Source organism: Chenopodium album, chromosome 14 (assembly GCF_948465745.1).
Source record: "Chenopodium album chromosome 14, dcCheAlbu1.1, whole genome shotgun sequence".
NCBI classification, from domain to species: Eukaryota; Viridiplantae; Streptophyta; class Magnoliopsida; order Caryophyllales; family Amaranthaceae; genus Chenopodium; species Chenopodium album.
In genome coordinates, this window is record NC_137847.1 from 10,801,589 (window position 1) to 10,825,127 (window position 23,539).

The following is a 23,539-nucleotide window of genomic DNA, read 5'->3' on the forward strand; positions in this document are numbered from 1 at the left end:
TGTTGGTACTGTATGATACTATGATTGAATATATTTTAGATATGCATGTTATCTATACTAATATTTAATAACAGGAAAATTTAAAGGCCAAATAGAGTGCCACGTAGGATTTTTTTTTTCTTTTATTTGGTAGTTTTTCTACTTGCTTTCATATCATTTCCCAAATGACACTAACAATGCTTTTGATCATTAAATACTATTCCCCTAAAGTTTCTCTATTTAATATTACAAATAAATTAATTTACAATTATTCAATGTTACTTGATCAATCATCTTTCTTTTCTCCTACCTTTAATCTCTATGCATTTTTAAAGGTTAGTTACAAATGTCCTTTCCCTTATTTTAATTTCACACATTTTAAGTCAATTTTTACATTTTAATTTCTCTAAACTTTTCCATTCCTTTATGTGTTTTTTAAGTTCTAAATGATAATGGGGTTGATGGATGAGTCGATTTTCGTTTTTATGTAATAGTCTATTCAAAATATTAATTTTGTAATTTTTGTGATAGCTTTCATGAATTTATCAAATAATTTTTTTTTTACATACATTACCAAATAAATTACAGAGAAACATCTGTCAAGAAAAAAAATAAAAATAAAAATAATTACAGAGAAACATACCTTTAAACAAAATGGAAAAATTAATACTTTGTAAATTTAATTTTGATGAATTTATTGATTTATTTTTTTGTTTAAATTATGTTGTAATTACCTGATGGCCTGATGCAATTCGTGATGATATGTACACTTATCAATACACATAATAATTTTTTTTTTTTTTAAATATTTTTCTTTTTTTAAAGTTAAATGTATGTTTTGTCCATATAAAAAAACATTTTACCAACAAATTTAACCCGTACATCGTACGGGCTAAATACTAGTTTCATTAATACAAAGTAAATATAGGGGTTTGCTGGTTGATGTGCTATTGCCGCTGCCGATTAAATTACTGATGCATACTTTATTAACTATAATGAATACTTTATTAATTTTTATTGAATTTGATTAAATAATCTTATTTCGTATAGTCCTAGTCCCCTCATATGCTGAATGTAATTGGTAATTTGGCACCTTTTACTTTGCATAGGTATTAATAATTGATTTCATGATTATTATGTTTGATGTACTATATCTATCGTATTATCATTATGGTTAGTTACTCTTCTATAATAATAGATCATTCATATGTCACATAAGAGCAAGTTTAGCCTCAAGTCTTAAGATTTGGATGTGACATCATTTTTTGTGGTCCCCATTGAAAATGATGTCATCAAATTCTTATTAAGACTCACTAAGACTTGCCCAAATTTATCACTTTAGCCTTTAAGGCTCAAATATATGACATATTATAAGTAGAAAAGTGTAAACAAATAATAATAATAATAATAATAATAATGATAATAATAATATTAATAATAATAATAATAAAATTGAAGTGGGTCACAATCTCTAGTCTTAAGTTAAGTCTTGGAATTTCAAGACTCAACTTGAGACTTGCTTGAGATTTAAGAAGAAAAATGGAGGAAGTCTTAAACATAAGTGTTAAGACTCAAGATGAAGATGTCACCCCAAGATTTGGGGCTAAACTTGCTCTTAGTTAACGGATGAGGTTTTAAAATTTAAATTTATTAAATATTAAATATTATCTTTTAATATTAGACATTTTATATCTAAATGTATAACGGATGAAAGGAAATTCATAATCTAATATTATATAAATAAAGTAAGCATTTTTCGAGAGCGTTCGGCGCACAAAAAAAGGTATTATTTTGACTAATGAAAAATTAGATTAATAATTTATTTTAGAATTAAAAAATTCATTCGCTACCTAAGCAAAAGTGACGAATAAGATTTAAAAATTTTGTCACAGAGATAAAAACAATGAATAGTGAATAATTAAAATTTAAATTATTTAAAAAAACTAATAATTATCTTTTTTACATTTATAGATGCAAATCTTTGATCGCAAATATCTTTAATCCTAACAAATATTATAACAATTAGATATTAATAATGTACTCATCGAAACGAATAAAACTAAATCTCATATGACTATGTTTGTCCTTATATAGAGAGACATTTAGAATTAAGATTTTCCAATTTTTAATGGTTCAAATATTCTAAATGAGACTAATATTTTGATATAGAACGAGGATATAAAACAAACGCATATGCAAAGTACTTATTTTTAACAATAAAAAAAGATGTCATTTATTTTTGAATTAGCAAATTAATGAATAAGGTTTGAGATTTTAAATTAAAGTGCCATGTAAAATAAATAAAACTACAAAAGATAACTTTAGTGTTAAAATTAAAAAAATTATCTTATGATATTAGAAATTTTATCCAAATATCTAATGAATGATCTTCATAAATATACAAAATCTTAAATTATAAATTGATTTACTAGAACCGTGCATCGCACGGGCTTACATCTAATTTATTTTTAAATAAAAATATTAAATAATATTCTATGTATAACGAATAAAATAGCAAAACAAAAAAAATATTTGTTTCAAAAAATATAAACAATCATCTTCTCGAGTTTTAAGAGAGCAAGTTGGATTAAAAATTTTTAATGCGCCATGTTGGATTATAAATTTTAATTATAGCCAATCAAATAAGATATTTGTCATTTTTTTTTTCAAATGCCACAAAAACGAAATTGTCGTGAGAATTTAAAGTTCAAAATAATTAAATATAAAATATTATATTTTAATTTTAGGAATTTTATCTAAATATATAATATATAACGAATGAGTGAAAATTCACTATTAATTTTAAAATAAAAATATGAAATGATATTCGATTTACAACGAATAATAACATTTTTATCACATACGGAGTACATAAAAATATATTTGATTTTAAAAAAAATACAAATAAATCTTGCATCGCACGGGTTCATCTTATTAGATATAAACTTGAAATTATTATATACAGTACCCTTTTTTATGAAAGAAAACAGAATGAAATTAAAGGAAATGATCAATAATACACCGTATGCGACGAAAAGAATAATAAGTAGCCGAGGAAACACATAGTGCAACCAAATAGATTAAACCATCTGATTTTGTCAAGCTAATATATAATTACAATTTAACTTAGATTTAACAATCCAATTTTATACATAAACTATTAATATCATTTTTTTTAAAATATAAATAAATAACTTCAATTAAAAGAAAAAAAAAATTAATGGTGGGTCCTGTGACCCATCATGCCCCAACATAGCTTTGACGGTGAACAAAGGGTATTATTTGTTACATATAAAAAAAATTCCTTTTTTTTTTTGCAACTAAAAAAAATAGAGGTATTTTTTTGTTCTTTTTTTTTTTTTTTTTTTTGGGCAAACCTATCAGCTAATATATAAATAATTAAGCATGGTTATATTAAATGTTACAGTGTATTGAACTAATCTCAATGCATGTCTTCAAAATAACTAATTAATAATTAAAGATATTAATGGTCAAATTAGACATTAACATAAAATTTAAAATGTTACGAAACTTATGAAACACCAATATCGTATATCAATATATCATGAACTTTTTATGATATCCATCAATCAAAAACTAAATAAATAAATAATAAAAACAAAAAACCTCAATTGGCAAATGGTTAATCAATGCAGTACTTATAAAAATCTGGATCGGTTGTCTGCCAAAATTTTACTTCCTTCATTTTATTGGTGCACCGTACACTCATGAGTACTATTTTGTTCTCATTTTGATGATTGTTTTTCATTTAATCATCAAATGAAGAGCAAAACTAACCTTGGCTTAGTTAGTGTATAGTACACCTGATTGTATATAACAAATTATAACTTTTTTTTTTTTTCAGGAAGAAGAATATTATTATTAATAAATAGTCATGTGGCATCTACAACAATAATAAAATAACATATCTTTTACAATCAAAATCATAATTGATTTGCATATCGGGCATAGCTCACACTCCACCGCTTCAAACTTGACGTGAACAGTGATTTTCGATGTCTTTGCATCATTCCAAGTAGAGACTTTTGCAATTTGCACTGATTTTTGATCGTAGAGTTGATGACGACCCCTAAACCCATATGAATCCAAATCACCTTCTCAATTATTATTAAACCCTAAAAATAAAATTCTCATCCATAGATGAGAATCAAAATCCCAGAAAATAAGGAAAATCCAAAAAAATTAGGGCAGACTCTCACAAACGGAGAGAACAAAACAAAGCAAAACAAATCAAATAACAAAAAAATTGAATTAAATCGAAGAAAAAAGGGTCGAAAATAGCCTAATTTTTGAAGAAATTAGACTATTTTCAACCTAAATGACCAAGAAAAATAAAACCCTAAAGAGAGGAAGAGAGAAAAGAGAGAAGAGGGAGGCGGGTTTCGTTAATAAAAACATTATCAAACAAATTCGAACTTCTTAGCACACAATCTCTCTAATTAATATATTAATATATACGTAGTAAAAGTTATGAAAAGTTAATATTTCATATGTTAAAAATACATAAGCTACTTTTTTTTAGGGAAAGTTTCAATAGTACTCTTGAATTTTTTATTTTTCTCAATGTTAAACATCCAAAAACCAAATCAAATTATCTTTGGTATTCAATTATTTGTGTTATTAATTTAGTGGTCACATTAATCAACAATTATAAGCCTAACCATAGTTAAATAAAGGCGAAATGACTAATATATCCTTGAAAATAAGATTTTCTAATTTTTTTTTTTAACAATTAAATTATTAAAAAAAACACCTAACACACTTTCTCCCGGCCACCACAGCTAGCCAACCACAAACCACCACCCACGCCCAGCCTCGATCTCCCTTCCCCTGGCGTCGGCCGCACCCATACCATCCGACGCCAGCGCCGCACGAACCACCAGCCCCTTTTCCTACCCCCACGATACTCTAAACCCTTAGGGCGTAACCCCAACCCTCGAAAAACCCCAACCATTTCCAACCAACAATGGCGTTGGGAAACCTTAAACCCCAAATATTATATGAAATTTCAACTCTAATGCCAACAAATACCCAACAACCTCGTCGATCTTGACCTAGGGTTCATAAAGTTAGCTCCAAATTCATGTTACCTACGGCAAAGCCTCCGACGAATATCCAGAAGCAAATTTGCATCAAAACCATGCTCTCCGACGATCTAACACCGATTTCTAGCCGTCATAGTCGTTGACTCGATTTGTTGAACTGGAAATCTGTTAGCCCGGTTCGATCTTCGTCGAAACCTAGGGCTGCTGTTAATGGTGAAAATGATGATGATCATGGTGGGTGTTTTGTTAAAGGTGAAAATGATGATGATGATGATGATGATGATGAGCGTCGTGACAGAGAGAGGAAATGTCCTGTGGGGTAAGCGTCGGGATCATGAGTAGGCGAGGCTTGGCTAGGGGAGAGTTTATAAATACGGGTAATTTAGACATTTCTCTTTTCTCTTCCTTTTAAAACATTAACCATGGTTAATATTTCTTTAAAATGCTTAACTAATAGGCAAAAGCTAATAAATGTCTTAAGGGCGTTCGTTAGCAAGATCCTAACTAATATTATCATTGAATTAGTTTTACAAATTATAAATTACCAAAGATAATTTAATATTTTAGTGTTTACCATTGAGAAAAAAAAAGAACCTGATAAGTACCATTGAGAATTACCCTTTTTTTATGGCTATTAGTATAAAATTTCAAACTAAATTTGGCAATCAAGAAACCAAAAAAGTTATTAATTTTATTAGGCAATTAAGAGGCGTAATACTAGTATAAGCCTTATTTGTTCGAGTAACCTCTTGAAACGAGCAGACAGCATTAGTAATCACTCTTCTCCCATTTGCTAGTTGTATTCTTTAAACAATACAAATTCAAACTAATCAAAAGCTTCACATGTTTGAGCATACTTCCATTTAACAGAGCACACCACATAAATGCAAATGCTCAACTACACCCGCCTACAACATTCATGTGATGCCCCCAGAATTACCCAGCAACCAAACTAAAGTTTCATAACCTTACGAAATTCAAGAGAAACCTCAGCAACGAAAAGTAGTCAAACATATACAGCTTAACCTAGTAAAAATGAAAAAAAAAAAAAAATGCCTAGGCTCATTAGATGTAAACCAATATAACCTAGAGCTGTCAAAAGCTGACCCGACCCGAAATACCGACCCTAACCCTAACCCTAACCCGTCTGAACCCGAAAAAAATGGTGACCCGAACCCGACCTAACCCGACCTGAAACCAACCCTAGACCCGAGTATTTGAGACCCGAACCCGACCTAGAGAGGACCCGACCCGAATGTGACCCGTAAATTATTGACCTGAACCGAACCCGACTCGAACCCGAGAATGACCCAAACCCGATTTAACCCGTCAAAACCCGAATTCAACCCGACCTGTTACTAACCCAACCCGAGTTCAACCCGACCCGTTCCTAACCCGACTCAATTTTAAACCCGACTCAAAATAAACCCGACTTGTTATTGACCCGACCCAAATTCAACCCAACTTGTTATTGACCCGACCCGAATTTAAACTCAGACCTATTACTAACCCGAATTTTAGGATTTAGGAATTTTTAGGATAAAAAGAGTACTCCGTATTGACTATTGAGTTTCAGGCTTTTTTTCAATTTATTAACATGGATTCCAATTATAAAACAAAAGTAGTCTTTCTCATCTTACTTGACTTATCTCTTACATAATCCTCGTCAAAGAAAAACTGAACTAGATAGCAGCAAAAAAAAAAAAAAAAAAAAAAAAAAAAAAAAAAAAAAAAAAAATAAACAAAAAAATAAAAAATACACGGGACCCAGACAATAGCAAGTCTTTCTCATCTTACTTGACTTATCTTTTTTTTTAATTATTATTTTTTTAAGGGAATTCAAATTTTTGACTTGAACCACACCCGAGACCGACTTGAAAATGACCCGACGTGATTATAACCTGCAAATTATTGACTTGCCAATTTGAACTCGAGAATGACCAGATAAGTTTAAATGACCCAACTTGATTGTAACCCGCAAATTATTAACTAAACCCGACTTGAACCCAAGAATGACCCGACTTGGAAATGACCCGATTATAACCCGCAAGTTTTTGAATTGAAACGAACCCGACCCGAACCCGAGAATGACCCGACTTGATTATGACCCGCAAATTATTGACTTGAACCGACCCCGACTCAAACCCGATAATGACCCGACCTGATTATAACCCGAAAATAATTGACTTGAACCGAACCCGACTCGAACCCGAACATGACCCTAACTCATTTAAACCCGTAAAAACCCGAATTTAACCCGACTTGTTTTTCACCCGACCCGAATGTAAACCCGACCTTTTATTGACCCGACCTAAACCCGACCCGAACCCGAAAAGATGTATGACCCGACGTGACCCGACTCAAGCATGACCCAACCCAAACCCGACCCACATAGGTCTTGACATTAACCCATATTGACCCGACCCGAGATGACCCGACCCACACAAACCCGACTCAAACCCGACCCATTTACCCGAATTGACAGCTCTAATATAACCTGCAATATGAAACAATAATACAATGTAGCAGTTTTACAATCATGTCCAGTGTACCACCGGCAAATCCCATAAAGGGTACGAGTAAATCTGTCAGAAAATAGACACAGATGTACACACAAATAGAGAAGAGCCTGTATAGAAGCATTACCTTCATTCACAGCATGAGTTCTCTTGGTTTCCATTCTGAACGTAAATGGTTCCAACTCCAAGTCTTCCTTCAGCGATGCCCAGTCACTTAAAACTACAGGGATCCATCACTAGTGTAATCACACAATTATATCATTTTTATTATTATTGTTACATGAATGTGGTGTGAGCAAGAGTGTATTTAATGGACCCTTTCGTCATCAAAATGCAGACTCTCAATGCCTTTGAGTGTGGACTCATAGTTTTTAATGCTGGTAATCCTACCAGAGGCTTGCTGCTTTGCATCAGAGGATCCAATGGGTGAACTTCTTTGGCCACTTGAAAACCTCTGCACTGGGCCTGGGCTTGCCTCTGCTGTACGTGAACGGGAAGGATCAGACTCATTCCCTCCTGTAATTGCTTCACGACTACCAGGAACAACAGCTCGCTTTAACAAACCACTAGACCTCCCCGTTGGGTTTAAGCTTGACAGCTGAAAATACAAGTTAAAATTATTTTCAAAGAAAGGATCAATAATTAAATATCAAATGCTTATAAACCATAGGAAGTCACAACACAATACAAAATGAAAATTTTCACTTATGGACAGCTTGGTAGATAAGGTATGGACAATAAATTAGAGCATCATGTAAAATGATTATTTCCAAAATGTCCAAGGTAATGCATCTCCACAACCAAGTACATGTCTCTAATTTATTGACCTGCATCATCACTAATTTTCATTCGCCAGATGGTAATTAGAAGTGATAAAATTAAATAAAGAAAATCATCTTTCAAGGAGTGCACTACCACAGGCTTTCAAATAGGACATGTCACAAAGAAAACACACAAGCTCATTAACAACCCTTCAATCATAATCTTGTAATAACAAACAAGCTTTGGATATAAAAGGTACATTAATAGTTTAGCTAACAAATCATCAAACTAAAGTAAGGAAAACTAAACACCTTCTACCTCAAGTTATGCTGGGCACTACAAAGAATCTATCATTTATCAACATAGGTTAAAAGAAGAATTTAGGAGATGTTGAGATAAAGCTTTCAACAAAGGTTGGTTTAGATCTGTTCCACCGCCCTGGGCATTAGTAGATTTTAAAATAAAGAGTAAATAATTAGATGTCAAAAGCCACTGTATCATTGCAAACTGTAAACTCCAAACACATTAAGATTAGGAATCTACTGTATCCACTCGTGTTGTCTATTGCCCTTATATATACCCCCCAAATTAGACCTTGGAACATACCATAGGATCTTTGCTTACAGCTGGATCATTTGCAAGTGGACTCTTCTGCTTCAATAGACTTCCAGAATTCGTAAGTACCCCAGACATTATTCTCCGTCGAGAACTATCTCCAGTAGATAGGCCACCTGCTCGGCCTTCTTCTTCACCTGAAAAGGTCATATATAAACTATTTCCTGATAGTTCATCCAAAATGATATGTCATATAAAGTAATGGGATACATGCAATCTTTTGCTACGCAACTTATATACCCCAACCCCCTTTCGTATATATCTAACCCAAAACTTATTGGAAGTATTGATTAAAAAAAAAAAAAAACCAACCTAAATTTCTTTCAGCATTGGCTATTGGAGGAACAGGCACACCTGCACTAGGTCCAGCACCAGCACCCTAGCATGCATACAAACAAAATGAGGAAAATACATAAATGAGAAAAATAGAGGAGCAGAGTAGTGGCCAACCACGAGAAGAGCCTCATGCGCACTAACACTTACCGCTATGCGAGCAGGAGGAGTGGCTAATTGCGATTGCTGATATTTCAGAATAGTCCAGTCAAACACGTAATCGAATTGAAATCCTACATTGATAACACACATTTTAAAGAATGGAAAATCGGTAAATAGACAATGGCAAATTAAAAAAATTAAATCAGGTAGAATGATGGACCAGAGAGGGTAAGGGAAATAAACAGGAGGTTCTGAAATCATGAAACACAGAAAGTAACTGCACACCTTCACGAATGAAGAGATCTCGGAAGATTCTTTTCAGGTATGCATAGTCTGGTTTATCATCAAATCGCAACGAGCGACAGTAATGGAAGTATGATGCAAATTCGGTAGGATAACCACGACAAAGGGCCTGAAAAATAAGTAATAGTTTCAGAAAGCAATATGAGAAAAGAGGAACATAACAAAATAAGTTTCGGGTCTTAAAAACCCAATGGTAATACCTCAATAGATGTGGAGACCTTTTTCTCACTAATTCTCTCGTACTTCTGTTTCTTAGTCCCAGCCTTTAGTCCTTGCCAAGGAAGACTGTATGACAGACTTTATAACATGAGCCCTCTGATCAATCTGAACATAACATGCAGTAAGGGGTTTCGACAATTACCTGCCTCTTAGGAAGTACATCAGCACATATCCAAGAGATTCTAAATCATCCCTCCTGCTTTGCTCTAAATAATAACAAATCAGGATAAAAACAATGATATAGAACTGAAATGAAATCAAAATGCAGCCAAATGTTTCTTATATCACAACACAACAAAACCTACCTATTCCGAGGTGTGTGTTCATACTTGCATACCTTGCAGTTCCTGTCAAGTTCTTATTGTCTCTGCAATTTCCAAAAGAAAGATATGAGAATCATTTGAGAATCTTGCCTTTTAAATACTCATTATAATTTTTTGAGTAGCCACTAGCAGAGTAGCAGTCTTTCCAAATGACCTGTTGGACCTGCACTTAATCAATTAAGATTCCATTGCATTTCATTATATGATACATTGTCAATAGTGAATTTTGCAGGTATTTCACACTTGCTCCCTCTTTGTCAAAGAATGTTCACCTTGAAACTTGTGTCATTGAAATGTGATACAAATTCACAAATAGACAACTTTTTTGGGATAAAACAAAATTTTATTACTCCCTTTGCCCCACTCTAAAATGCCAAATTTAATTAAAAGTCATGTTTTAGGAGTTGGCTAGAAATTTCAAAATTATCCTTGATATTATGTACAATTGTTGAAAGCAAGCACATCAAAAGGACCTATACATCAAATCCAAAACACAGTAAGAGTAATATAAGAAAGTCATAATTTAAGTTATTAGACATGAGTTTTGACATTGTTTTGGGATGATTTGAAATAAAATGTGGCCTACTAAAGTGGGAAGGAGGGAGTATTTCATGCCATGCATTTAAACACACATCTAACACAGGTAGTGACCAAAACAGCTTCAACAAGTGCATTGATAAGTTTGTATAGTCCAGAGTCCAGACTCTAAAGCTTTATCAGGAGTAAGAGTTGCACGGTCTTTACTTTCTCTCTTTGCTTTCTTTATCTCTCCCTCTTCCTCTCTATTTTCGCATCTTCTTTTCTTGTCCCAGGGTGATTTAAGGACACCATGTGTGGTTTATCCCACAACTAGAAAATTTGTGTCTAATGATAAGGTCACAGCAGAAGACAGACCAGTAAGTAACATTTAGTAACTCCATCAAAGTACAAATAAAGCAACCGAAAGAAGGGGGGAAAAATCAAAGCCTATCCGGACATGAAGTAGATACAAAGATCAGCAAACCCCCAGAAATGCCCATATAGATCAACATAGCCATGTTTTTATGTTAATATGCATAGCTTAAGAGAGAATTAATAGTGATACTTATAAGGCTAATGATAATTCTGACACCTTCTTAAAAAAAACTCAGGACTCGTCTAAACAAAGGGAAAATATTAGCACATGAACCAAATTAACAAAGCCCAAGATCAAAAACATAATTTTGGAAATCGAATGAGAAGTGATGTTAGAAAAGGCACTTCTAAAAAAGGATAACATAGTTTCATAAGAATATATGACACGTTTCTTTTATTACGTTTTCCAATGCAAAAATTCAATCAAATATATCTTTAATTATATTATTATAAAAAAATACTAAAAATTGAATTTTAATTAAGTACATATTTGAATCTAACAAGATCCTACATGACTGTATTTTTCATACCTATAAATCACAAATGTTAGTCAAAGCAAAGTTAATGAATAGTGTCAAAAGTCAAAACGTGTTATCTAATTTGGAACGGAGGAAGTAATAAACAAAAGCAATGATGAAGCCGTGCCTCGCATAGGTTGTAGAGGTTCAAAGCCATTTCAACTTTGAACACAAAACCAAAAAAATAAATATTACAACATCCAATTCTTTATTCAAAATCCAATTATTAACCTTAAATATCCGAATTTTAAAAATGATTTATATACGCTCTTTACTATTTTAATAACTTTGAAAACGGTTCATTACCTCATTAATCATCAACAAAGTTTGAGAGCAAGGGATAGAAGTAAAATAAAATTAAAAATAAATAAATAAAATAAATAAAAAAAAGAAAGAAGCTGAAAGAGGTAAGAGGAATCATGAATAGGAAAAATTGAAACCATGATCTATGGAAGGGTAGTGCAACCACTAAACCACGAGTTTCAATCAACTAATTCTATTCACAATACGATTGCCCATTCTGTAGCTAGATGGGAATCGGACATAAATTTGGAATTCATTTGTACGAACTCTTTTCCCCAAAGCCTACAAACTTTGGTGGAAATCCCCAACCTATTTTGTTTTATACACCAGATGATTGTGGATACAGCTGTTTTAACTAAACACGCAATGGATCTGTCCCTGAATAAAAGCATCAATCTCAACAAAATAAAAATTGCAATAAAGATATCAATGGTTAAACACTGCTTTTGCAAAAATGACTCATTCAGGTTCCGTATAAATAAGTACGTAAACACCAGCATCATTCAACTATCAAGTCTATCATGTCCAGAAGTATTATCTAACCTGTAAGGGATATGCTGATGAGTAGTTGTATCTCTGTACTTCTTTGCTAAGCCAAAGTCAATAACGTAAACCTGGAAACAAAATTACAGCTATTTTAAATATAGAAATGTTGTTAGGAAAGAGTTATCTCTTCTAGTTCTACAAGAGCCTTTCAACTGATTTTTTTTTTGGGTGGTGGTAGGAGTATAGCAGTGCAAATGGTCAGTTTTCAGCTTTCCTCCCCTCCCAGTCCTCAAAAGAAATTCGCTCCACATTTTTATGGATGTGAGGTGTCTCAAAACAAACTTCACTGTTCTTATTTTGGTTTTCTTATATGAAAATATCAATACACCCCAGGTTCACTACCCCCCCTATACTCCACCCGAAAAACTTGTCACATGGGAATCAAAGTTTACACAAAAAAAAAAAAATAAAAAAAAAATAAATAAATAAAGATAACCAAATGATTTCCTTAAACGAGTAACACTTATTTATGAACAATAATATAAGCTATCTGAAATCAATTTGCCAATTAAATGCTCTAAATTAAGACATATAGAATTCAGAACAGATACCTGATTTGCTCGCCTACCCAAGCCCATGAGGAAGTTGTCAGGCTTAATATCACGATGCAAGAAGGATTTTGAGTGAACAAACTCGATCCGGTTAATCTGAGAGATGAAGCTGACATTAATATGGAAACAATAAAATATAATCATTGCAAGTATTATCAAAGTCATGACAGATAAAGATACCATTTGATCTGCAAGCATGAGAACTGTCTTCAACGAAAATTTCCTGCTGCAGAAATTAAATAGATCTTCAAGGCTAGGCCCAAGTAAATCCATAACAAGAACATTGTAATCACCCTCTACACCAGACCATCTCACATTCATAATCCCAGCTGCAAAAGAACCAGTACCAGGAATAAGATATCATAAAAATGATAACACCAAGGGAAAAAAGGAACTAAATGAATTTCACTATATTCACATATAAAATGCTGTAAAATCCATTACTTCCTCCCTGCAGAATCCTGTATAGCTTTGACTCATAGAGCAATTGTGGATGTTTTGTCTTAACATTTTCCTAAAACAACAGAAATCCTGTTAGATGCATCAATAAGATGGATCATGGACCCTCTTACAATATGAATACATCACTTCACAGCACGCCACGATCAAGCTAAATAACAATAAAAGAAGATAAACTGATAACGGGAGGATAAATTGATAAACAGCGGACATGGCCATAGATAAATATGCTAACTGATATCTTATATATGCCCACTGACTAACATATTTCTCTTCTTTCAGTTTGCAAAAGGTTCCAAGGGTCCATCCTATAGACATAAGCCCCAACTCATCCACTCTCTTTTTTCTTTTTCTTTTTTTTTTTTTTTTTTCTTTTTTTCTTAAAGGATCATCTTGTGAGTTGAGGTTTGGTGTGTAGTCCTAAACAAAAATGGAGAACTGGAGTTTAATGGGGTTGTCTAAAAAAATGCTGGATGTCTACTCTTGAATATCAAGGGGGTAAAATGTAATATCATAAATGTTCAAAGTGTTGTCTGGTAGACTCACAATTTACCTTGGAAATTCATCTCACAAAAGGCCTATCTAATTACTCCATTGGTGAGGTTTATATTGGGATTAGCAAACAAGTTTGTCATGTTGTGGTCCCCTAAATATCATACCAATCGCAAATTTCATCTAAATAGTGAAGGTACCACTTAAGGTGAGAGCTTTTATTGGAAGCTAGCTTAGAAAAGGATCAACACAAATGATATGCTTCAAAAGTGTGAATCAAAGTTGGCCACCTCACCAAATGTGTAGCTAACAGTGAGTTTTGTTCACATGTTTTCCTTCACTGTGAATTGGCTAACTATCTTTGAAAAAGACTCTTTGACCATTCAGGGGCGGTTATATAAGTTGCTTTGGTTATGCAGTGATGGCACTCTAATTGGTGTGTTTGGGTTAAAAGAATTGGTAGTAATCTTGCTTAATTTGCTATAATACAAAGTGACTTTCCTAGCTTCTTTATGAGCTAAGGCAGCTGGAGCTTTCCAAAAGTATTCTCTAAGGGAGAATGGGAGATACTAAGGAATTAGGCTAATCTGTACTCCCTCCATTTCTTAACAATCACAACACTTTCCTTTTAACATCCGTTTAATAATTGCAACACATCTTTATTTGGTAATGACCCACTTATATTTTACTATTTATCTTTCCTACCAACCTTACTTGCACATTTTGAAATCATTATAATATATTTTATTTATTTGAAAAAAAAAAAAAAGAATAATGTCACACAAGAAAGAACCCAATTAATAGCATATGGAAAGCATTCTAATAATCAATTAGCCTAATGTACCCATAAGAGCTAAAATTCAAATAGCAAGAAAGAATGCTACCAAATCTCCTGGAGCTGGGAAATGGACATGAAACACCACAAAACACCTGGTAACTCTTATAACATTCCATGCTCTTGAAAACTAGGAAACATTGTCTAGCATATTTCTTAATTTGCAGGAGACACCAATATATGTTTTGTGCCCTGAAAACCTCAAAAGAAGAGGAGACTACAATATATGTTTTGTGATCCAACCCACCGCCCCTCTCTCTCACACTCCAATCACAAGAGCCACATTGACAGAGATCTAGCCATTGGAGACCTGCACTGAAAGACCTTTGGCAGTCACATCTTCCAGGAGTTTGCATTACTCTGCTAGTCAGCTACACAGCTGTATGCTGTAATCTATCAGTCACAATATTTTGTAAGAAATCATTATTATTTCATCTCGTGCTCCCCTTAATGTTGAATGTTTGCTTTTACTTTTATCAGCAAATTATCGATTGCCTAAAAAATAAGACATCAGTTCTTGAAGATAATGGAATCAAAGAAGTTTTGGTCAATGAATCAATAGCAAAAGTGTTTCTCACAATAAAAGTTTTAAAAGTCATTGACAAGTAGGTTCTTGTGGCAGAGAAAAATGCACGGGATGGGATTAGAAATACCATTTGTGTGTGTAAAGGTAATCAAGGGAGGGATGGTTTTTGAATTCTTCTGTGTTCTTTCTTTTAATCTCTTTAAACGAAGTTGTTTTCTCGTTAAGAAAATAAAGATAAAGAAAAACAATTTTTTTAATCAATGCTTCCCCTTCTCTCTACTTTGTACAAATTGACCATGTCCATTTATTGTTTCCATTTATTCACGAGCTAAATAATTCTATAAAATAACTGGACAAGAACTATACTCCTAATTTCCATTAATATCATCTTTTCAACCTTTTCCTACTTCTAATATCCCACCATGCAGACCTCGAGTACTCGGTAACAGCAGCTTGCCAAGGAAATTTGTATGAGAAGATAAACTACTAGATAGGCTCTAGATACTTTCATTCTAGTTTACTTTATAATTCATCTTTGTGGTACTATGAGATTAGATCAGCAATCCCTAAACTGGAAATAATTTGTGTGTCAGTGTAAGAAGCACCAGCACTAACTCTTTCAAAATTCAAACCCATTTTAGTGATAGCAAGGCATAAACTAAAAAGTAGATGGCCTTATTCATATCATCCCTTTAGTTGTTACACTCTTCCTTCACAAATTTCTTCTACCATATTCTGCCTCCAAATGCTTTCCGAGGAACCAAAGCCCAAAGATTAAGGTTTCAAATATTGATTTTTGCTGATTATATATCCAGCTATTTTTCTCAAAAAAAATGTAAATAATAAAAATAAAAATAAAATGTTAAGGAAAAGTATATCACCCTACAATTAATCAGTTGATTGTACATTGAAATTCACACTGTATCCAGTCTATACCCTATGCATGACAAGTAAAAGTACGCATGACACATAACTCTACTTGCAAAGCAAATCAAATCACAATCAGAAACTCCAAGTGCAAAATGAGAAGTTTGGTATGTCATAAGTGGTAACAATCCACTCCGGGGATGTATCCAAAATCATTCTTCGAAAAGCAAAGAGGGTCATACCAAACATTTCCCACCAGAAAATGGGAGAAGTTCTACAACTCTGAAAGGATCATGATTCTAAGCAAAGCAATGCTAATTAACATCATGCATGAATACCCAAAGTAGGACACACTCGATTAGTTGAAAACATCAATACCTAAACAACAGATTCATACATATTTAACTAAATTAGAAGCTATCAAACATCAACCAAAATCCCACACAATTCTCTCATATTACAAAACAATTCAAAGTTAAACTTTTAAATTAGCATCATTTCCATTAACACCAACGCAAACACAAGTTTCCCAAATAAGCAACTAACAAATAATACCACTTTCCAATTCCAAAATCAATCATCACCTGAAAACATTTTTGCAATCATTTAAAAAAAAAAAAAAAAAAAAAAAAAAAAAAAAAAAAAAAAAAAAAAAAAAAAACCAATTCAATTCTAAATAACTTTTCCCTGTAATCCCATAAAAAACTTCGAATTTAATTAAGCATCAGCTTCAAAATAAGAATAATATAAAAATTAATAAAGGCAGTAAAACAATCAAACAAAATTCAATTAAAACAAAATATAATGAACAACTTACAAGCTTAATTGCCACTTCTTCATTAGTTTGAATATTAGTCCCTGCAAAATAAAAAACAAACAAAACATCAAAAAAAAATTAATATTGAAAATTAAATTGCTATAAAAAAAAAAGTGAAGATTAAGAAGCAAACCGAGATAGATCTCTCCAAAAGAACCACTTCCGATCTTACGACCAAGACGAAACTTATTCCCAACACGAGGCTCCATTAAAATCAACAGAAAAGCAACGAACAAACCCTAATTGAACTCAAAACCAACAAAAAAAAAGGGGGGGGGGGAAATTGGGGGAAATGAAGAATAAGAAAAGGAAGATAAAGAGGAACAAAATCAACGAAATTGGGAATAGAAATTGAGGAGATGAAAAACCCTAAGATTGAAGAGAGAAAAGAATATGAACATAGTAGTAGAATGTATGTGAAGAACGAACAATCAATCAATCAACTACTTTGAGGAAGGAGAAAGGAAGAGAGAGAAAAAATGTATTAGTATTAGTATTGGTATTAGTGTATTAGACTATTAGTAATAGTATTTGTAGAATACTAGTGATGTACTTAAAGTTGATAGATATTTGGGTTAGGGTTAGATTAATGATAGTTTTGGAATTAGGAAAGGGTGGGGTGGGTGGTGAAGTGATGTAGATTATTGAAAATTGTTTGTCTTTCTCTCTATGCCCCGTTCTCTTTACCTTATTTTTACTGAAGTAAAATTATTTTTACTAAATAAAATTATATTTGCTGAACTTAAATTAATTTTACTGAACTTAAATTATTTTTGCTGAACTGAAATTATTTTTACTGATATTCTATTATAATTCTTCTTTAAGAAAACTGAATTTTACTGAACTGAACTTATTTTTACTGAACTGAAACTATTTTTACTGAACTGAAATTAATTTTACTGAACTGGACTTATTTTTACTGAACTGAAATTATATTTACTTAATATTATTTTTTTAAGGTCAAAAGAACATGGCCCTAGTCTAAAGTTTTTAGAGGGGTGTGGTGTGGATAAAATGATGCAAAATGAATAGTGTGGTCTTCTTCTGGATCGTGGTCGTGATTTTTGTTTTGTTTTGTTTTTCAATGTTTTTATCCGGATGAATTACAAGGACAATATAAAGTATTAAATACAGGTAAGGATGGGAGGAACTTAAAACTGTGACCGGTCCTAATCTTAACCAATAGGTTATGAACTTATGATCTCATTGCCTTATTAATTGATATGTAAATCGATGAAAAAATTGAATTGGACTGCAATTTACAATTTATAAGAACTCTTGGGCTATAATTTGCAAATTTTTTTAAATGGCTGCAATTTGCAAAATACAAACTTTAAATGGTTGCAATTGGCAAATTTTACTTCTTTAAAACTAATGATTAAAAGTATATATGTGCATGTGGGGTTAGAGATAGATAGAGAGAAAGGAAAAAGAGTTGGAAATAATTGAAGAGATAAAGAGAGAAAGTGTTGGAAATTGATGTTCAACGTACAAAACAGTAAAGGAAAAAAGATAACAATTCATCAAAAAAGGGGCAATTATGTCAAAAAAATACAACCTTTAGCTAAAAAAGGCATTGTATTTTAGTGTACCCAAAAGGAAATGAGGCTTTGTATTAGGGGATGGAGAGAGTACTAAATAAACGATTTTTGTTTATAGCCACCATATAAACGATTATGATGAATTGATGATAAAATGGGGCTTTCCGTAAAATAACTAAAAGTAGAAATATTAAATTGAAATAAACATGCATTACATTAATTGACACGTGATTTTGGCATGTATTCAAAAATTAATACCATTATAAGAAATAGTTTAAATGGTGTTCTAACGCTTAAGGAGCGTTCATTAGCAAGACCCTTTGCAAAATAATAGTTTTTGGTTGCTCAAAATTGTAGTTTCTACAACGACTTCCGATGCGGGTGCATGGAACTTGGTGGAGGAAGTTGAAGAAGTGTCACGTGTTGTGCCACGTAGCCGAGCTAAACTTCTTAGTGGTCACCTCTCAGAATGAATTGACTATCATCATACTTGAGTAAGTTTTGTTTGCTATGCTTAGAATAAAGCTCCAAGGATTCCATGTGTTAGCCAAGAAAGAAACTTATCAATGTATGATACATCTACTTCATTTAGCCATATCTCCTTCGTTACAAAATATTTTCAGGCGATTCAAGTTGGAGGTGAAAGTAAAGTTGAAGAGCTTTCAACGATAGGTCACATGCCTAATTTGAGCAAGAAACGAAGAAGTTATGAACGTTTGTAGTTGAGTTGTCCAGACAGTTGCGAGGAGCGCCCGTTCCCCCTATATAAGGAGCGTCAGCTGCTCACAATGGAGCGCCTACTCCTATGGGCGTTACTTGAAGTTTTAGTATTGAGGAGCGCCCGCTCCTACCCTTTAGAGCGACCGCTCCCGAGGTCTTATTTCGAGCGGACAACTTCTTTTCTTTTGTGCTTCTTTTTGCTATCTTTTTATCATGGCCTTTCATTTGTAATCAAAGGGTTGTAATTTAACAACTTTAGGATTTGTTTCTAAAGCCTTTAAGTAGGGCTAAGATTTCTTTTTGGATGAACTTTTGCTTAATTTTGAAATCAATGAGACTTTCTCTCTCTACCCATAATCTTTGTGATTATTTGCTTTCTTTGTAATCTTTGTAGTTACTTAATCCTAGCTTTACTTTGTGTTAGTTTTCATTAGGAACACCTATTTCATATATCTTGGTGATTATATTGTTGAGATAGGTTTATCTTGTTTTGTTGAATTGAAATTGTTGTTGGTTGATTTTTTTCCCCTTTTTTCTTGGTTTTCTTGGTTATTTTCATATCAACTTCCAAGATAATTGTGACCTTGTTTCAGCTTTTTCTCCCTTCGATATGAACTCCACCCACCTTTCATCTTCTTCCTCCTCCGATCCCCATGCACCTTCATCTTCTTCGTTTTCTTCTCCAAGTTATTGCATTGGAGAGCATTAAACCTCAACACCACCATTTTTGGTGCCTTCACAGCCAAATCCAATGAAACCCCTAAAAAAATATAGAAATGAAGGAAATGGTATGATTAACCTTAAAGGGAAAGTGTTTGTCGTGTGCTTGTGTGCTTCCCCCACTCTATTGGTGTTCATTAATGGCAGAGCTCATGAGCTTCTTTGTTCATGAATTCTCTAATCTTCATTGAAGTTACTTTAGAGCTTCTCTTCTTGAAAATACCCCCTTTAAACGTAAAAAATGACAAGAATACCCTTGTGATATATTTACAAGTTTGTCATAGAGATAAATTTGTATTTCCTCAAAGTATGTACTTCTCTTTTATCATTATTGTTTTCTTTTTGTCATGGAGAAAGAGAAGAAAGAGCATATGCTAATGAAGGAGATGTGGGTTCAAAGGAACACTGTTAAAAAGAGGATGAAAGAGAAAGAGAGAGAGATGGTGGAGAGGATCAAGAAGGACAAAGATGGTGAGTTAAAATTGAACTATGTATGATTAGGAGATCAACCAACAATTATTTGCATCTTTTTTACTCAAGGGTTTATATTTCGGGGAAATCTAAGTTCATTTAGCTGATTTACATGGGATGTAAATCAGGGGGTATTAATGTCATTTTAGTTATTTAATTGGGGGTATTTTTGTATGTTCATCTCTTTCTTCCTCCACTCTCCAATTCCCATCCACCTTCTTCCTCCAAGCCAATAAATCTGCACACCAATGATACCACCACCTGTGGCGGTTCAAAATGCCGCTGCGATGCTAAGGCTTTCCCCTAGGGGGTTGATATGGCCCTAATTTACATCGTTTGCTACTAGGGTGTCTTTTTGTAACCGCCGCGAAGCGGCTTTGGGGTCGTTGTTGTGAAGAGAATCACGGGGCTGTGATGGTGATGGACGCGATGATGGTGGTGGTTGCGATGGACTGTGATGGCGCGGCTGAGAAGAAGATGGTAGTGGACTAGTGGTGGTTGTTCCGTTACTTGCCACCGTCACTAGCAGGAATTTTGCATCTGTTAAAAAAAACCCGTACAAATGAATATAACATTAATTGCAAGTACGGTGTATGGCCCACACCAGCGGCTGATTGATAAAATTTCATCAATCAGGCTGATTGTCTGGGTCTGCCTCTTGTATTTCTTCCCTATTTTCCCTCTTTTATTTTACCATCAATTTTAATTTCTTAATTCACTTTTCTAATTTTAGGCTTATTCAATTTACGGATTTGGATTGTAAATTGTTATTGTACATATTCAAAACATATTGAATCGATGTTTATTTTTCAATAATAATCAATTGATGCTCCTACCTGTATTGTTGTTACTAGAATTCACCTGTACAATGGTTTTGATTCTCATTTGGATGTTGGATTGCGTCAACCAATTGGTTATACATACGTTCTATTCACTCAAACATTCTTATTAGACTTAGGCCTTGTTTGGTTGAACAAAAAAAAAAGGAGAATTGAAAAATCATGGGAATTTAGAAATTGGGGTTTGTTTGGTTGGCTATAAAAAGTGAAATATGTACACTACTAGAATTCGGTCAAATTGCGACCAATTTTTTACGACCGTCATTAAAACGGTCGCAAAATGACAAATTTGCGACCGTTTTAAAGGCAGTCGTAATTTTGGGACCTTTTTTAAGGCGGTCGCAAGTTTGCGACCATTTTTTACCTATTAAACAGTCGCAATAATATTTGAATAATTTATTTTTTTAAAAAAAATATGTGAAAAATAAATCAAAATAAAATTAAAATAATTGCGACCGCCAAAAACGGTCGCAGCATGCGACCGTTTGTTAAACAGTCGCTATTTGCGAGAATTGCGACCGTTTTAGCGGTCGTAATTGTTTATTTATTAATTTTTAAAATAGGGTATATAAGGGGCTCAAGCTTCCCAACCCACACTAACCCTATTTTTTTTTTGGTTAACAGCCGCTATTCCTCTTCTCTCTATCTCTCTTCTCAGCTGACCCTCTTCCTCCATTTTTCTCCGTATCTCCACTCTATCCTTCTCACGCCCCTCCTCTCTCTGCTTCATTCCTCCTCATTCACTCTCATCTCCTAATTCTCTGAATTTCACTGCCGAAAATGAAGCAAAGCATTTGAGAATTGAAGAATAAGAAGCCAGAAATTGCTGCTCATTCAAGCTTTGGCTCAAATCGGAAGCTTCGCTTGTGGTGTTGATGCCGGCGCTTTATCTCTCCTCCACGCTACTTGCCACCGTCACGACCACACACTCTATCCACCGTAACAAGACCTCCACCGTCACAAGAACGAGCCTAAGAGAAGTCAAGGTTTTCTAGATATGATATTTAATTTAGGTTATATTGTTGATCTAGATTTATTGTTTCTAATTTCTGATTATGTATAATTGTTTTATTGTAATTTTAGTTTTTAATTTTGAAAGATCTATATTATTGTTTTATTTCTGATTTGTGTTGTTTTATTGTAATTTTAGTTTATAATTTTTGAAAGATCTATATTATTGTTTTATTTCTGATTTGTGGGTAATTTTCTGTAATTTGTATAATTATTGTATAATTTTATTTCTGATTTTGTGGGTAATTTTCTTAATTTTTTATAATTTTGTGGGCGGTGGTGGGTTGAAGTGGTTTCGGGTGAGCGGCGTTGGGTTGAGGTGGTTTCAGGTGAGCGACGTTGGGTTGAGGTGGTTTCAGGTGAGCAGCGGTTGATTTACTGGTTAGGGTGGGGAGTTGTGGTGGGTAAAGGTGGTTTGGGTTGGCGGTGGTGGTGGGTTAGGTGGTTTCGGGTGAGCGGCGGCGGGTTGAGGTAGTTTCAGGTGAGCGGCGGTGGGTTTACGTGGTTAGGGTGGGCAGAAGTGGTGGGTAAAGGTGGTTTGGGTTGGCAGTGGTGGTGGGTAAAGGTGGTTTCGGTGGTTGCTGAGGCTGGATGTGAAGTACAGTAGTGAGATTTTTCTTTTTTTTGTTTATTTTAAAAATTTTAGCAACGGCTTATGGCGGTCGCTAATTCCAAAACTTGCGACCGCTGATTTAACCAGTCGCAATTTTTAATTTTTGCGACCGTTTTCTAAACAGTCGTTGAAAATAATAAAAACGGTCGCAAAAAATCTGCGACCGTCAAACGGTCGTAATAATGATTTTCTGCGACCACGTGAATAACGACCACCACCTTACGACCGTTGACGGTCGCAATTTATAATCTGCGACCGTCAGAGACGGTCGCAATTTGGCCGTATTTTAGTAGTGGTAGGAATGGCAAATTCATGGGAATTTCCAATTCCTACAAAATGTGGGAAATAAATTACCAAGGCCCCCCTTGGTAACTCAAAATTCCATGAATTGCAATTTTCTTTATAGTAACCAAACAAATTTATGCAATTCCTAGGAAATTGAATGTGGGAATTTAATTTCAATGAAATGCAATTGCCTATGGGAAATAAAATCCCATATCAACCAAACAACACCTTAGGACCTGTTCACATTTACTGAACTGATCTGATTGGAGCTGAACTGAACCGTATAGAGCTGAAATTAATATTTTATGAG

At 33.5% G+C, this 23,539-nt stretch overlaps 1 protein-coding gene across 3 annotated transcripts; it reads right to left on the reverse strand.

The window, feature by feature from the left end:
• Nucleotides 1–3,814: 3,814 nt before the first annotated feature.
• Nucleotides 3,815–17,519, reverse strand: LOC145580049 (casein kinase 1-like protein 2). Of its 3 annotated transcripts, none has more exons than XR_014099260.1 (15): nucleotides 17,163–17,519; nucleotides 17,030–17,070; nucleotides 13,478–13,547; nucleotides 13,214–13,362; nucleotides 13,034–13,129; nucleotides 12,480–12,550; nucleotides 10,204–10,265; nucleotides 10,041–10,104; nucleotides 9,880–9,964; nucleotides 9,662–9,788; nucleotides 9,425–9,507; nucleotides 9,254–9,320; nucleotides 8,933–9,078; nucleotides 7,692–8,162; nucleotides 3,815–4,115 (listed from the first exon to the last, which is right to left on the reverse strand). XR_014099260.1 is itself a non-coding variant. In XM_081637370.1 (14 exons), the coding sequence occupies exons 1-14, from the start codon at nucleotides 17,236–17,238 to the stop codon at nucleotides 7,872–7,874; spliced, it is 1,428 nt and encodes a 475-aa protein (XP_081493496.1). In that variant the 5' UTR covers nucleotides 17,239–17,519; the 3' UTR covers nucleotides 7,514–7,871. The 3 variants fall into 3 exon arrangements, 1 of the variants encoding a protein (XP_081493496.1); XR_014099261.1 differs by having other exon boundaries at nucleotides 3,816–4,069; XM_081637370.1 differs by lacking the exon at nucleotides 3,815–4,115 and having other exon boundaries at nucleotides 7,514–8,162.
• Between the last annotated feature and the right edge of the window lie 6,020 nt (nucleotides 17,520–23,539).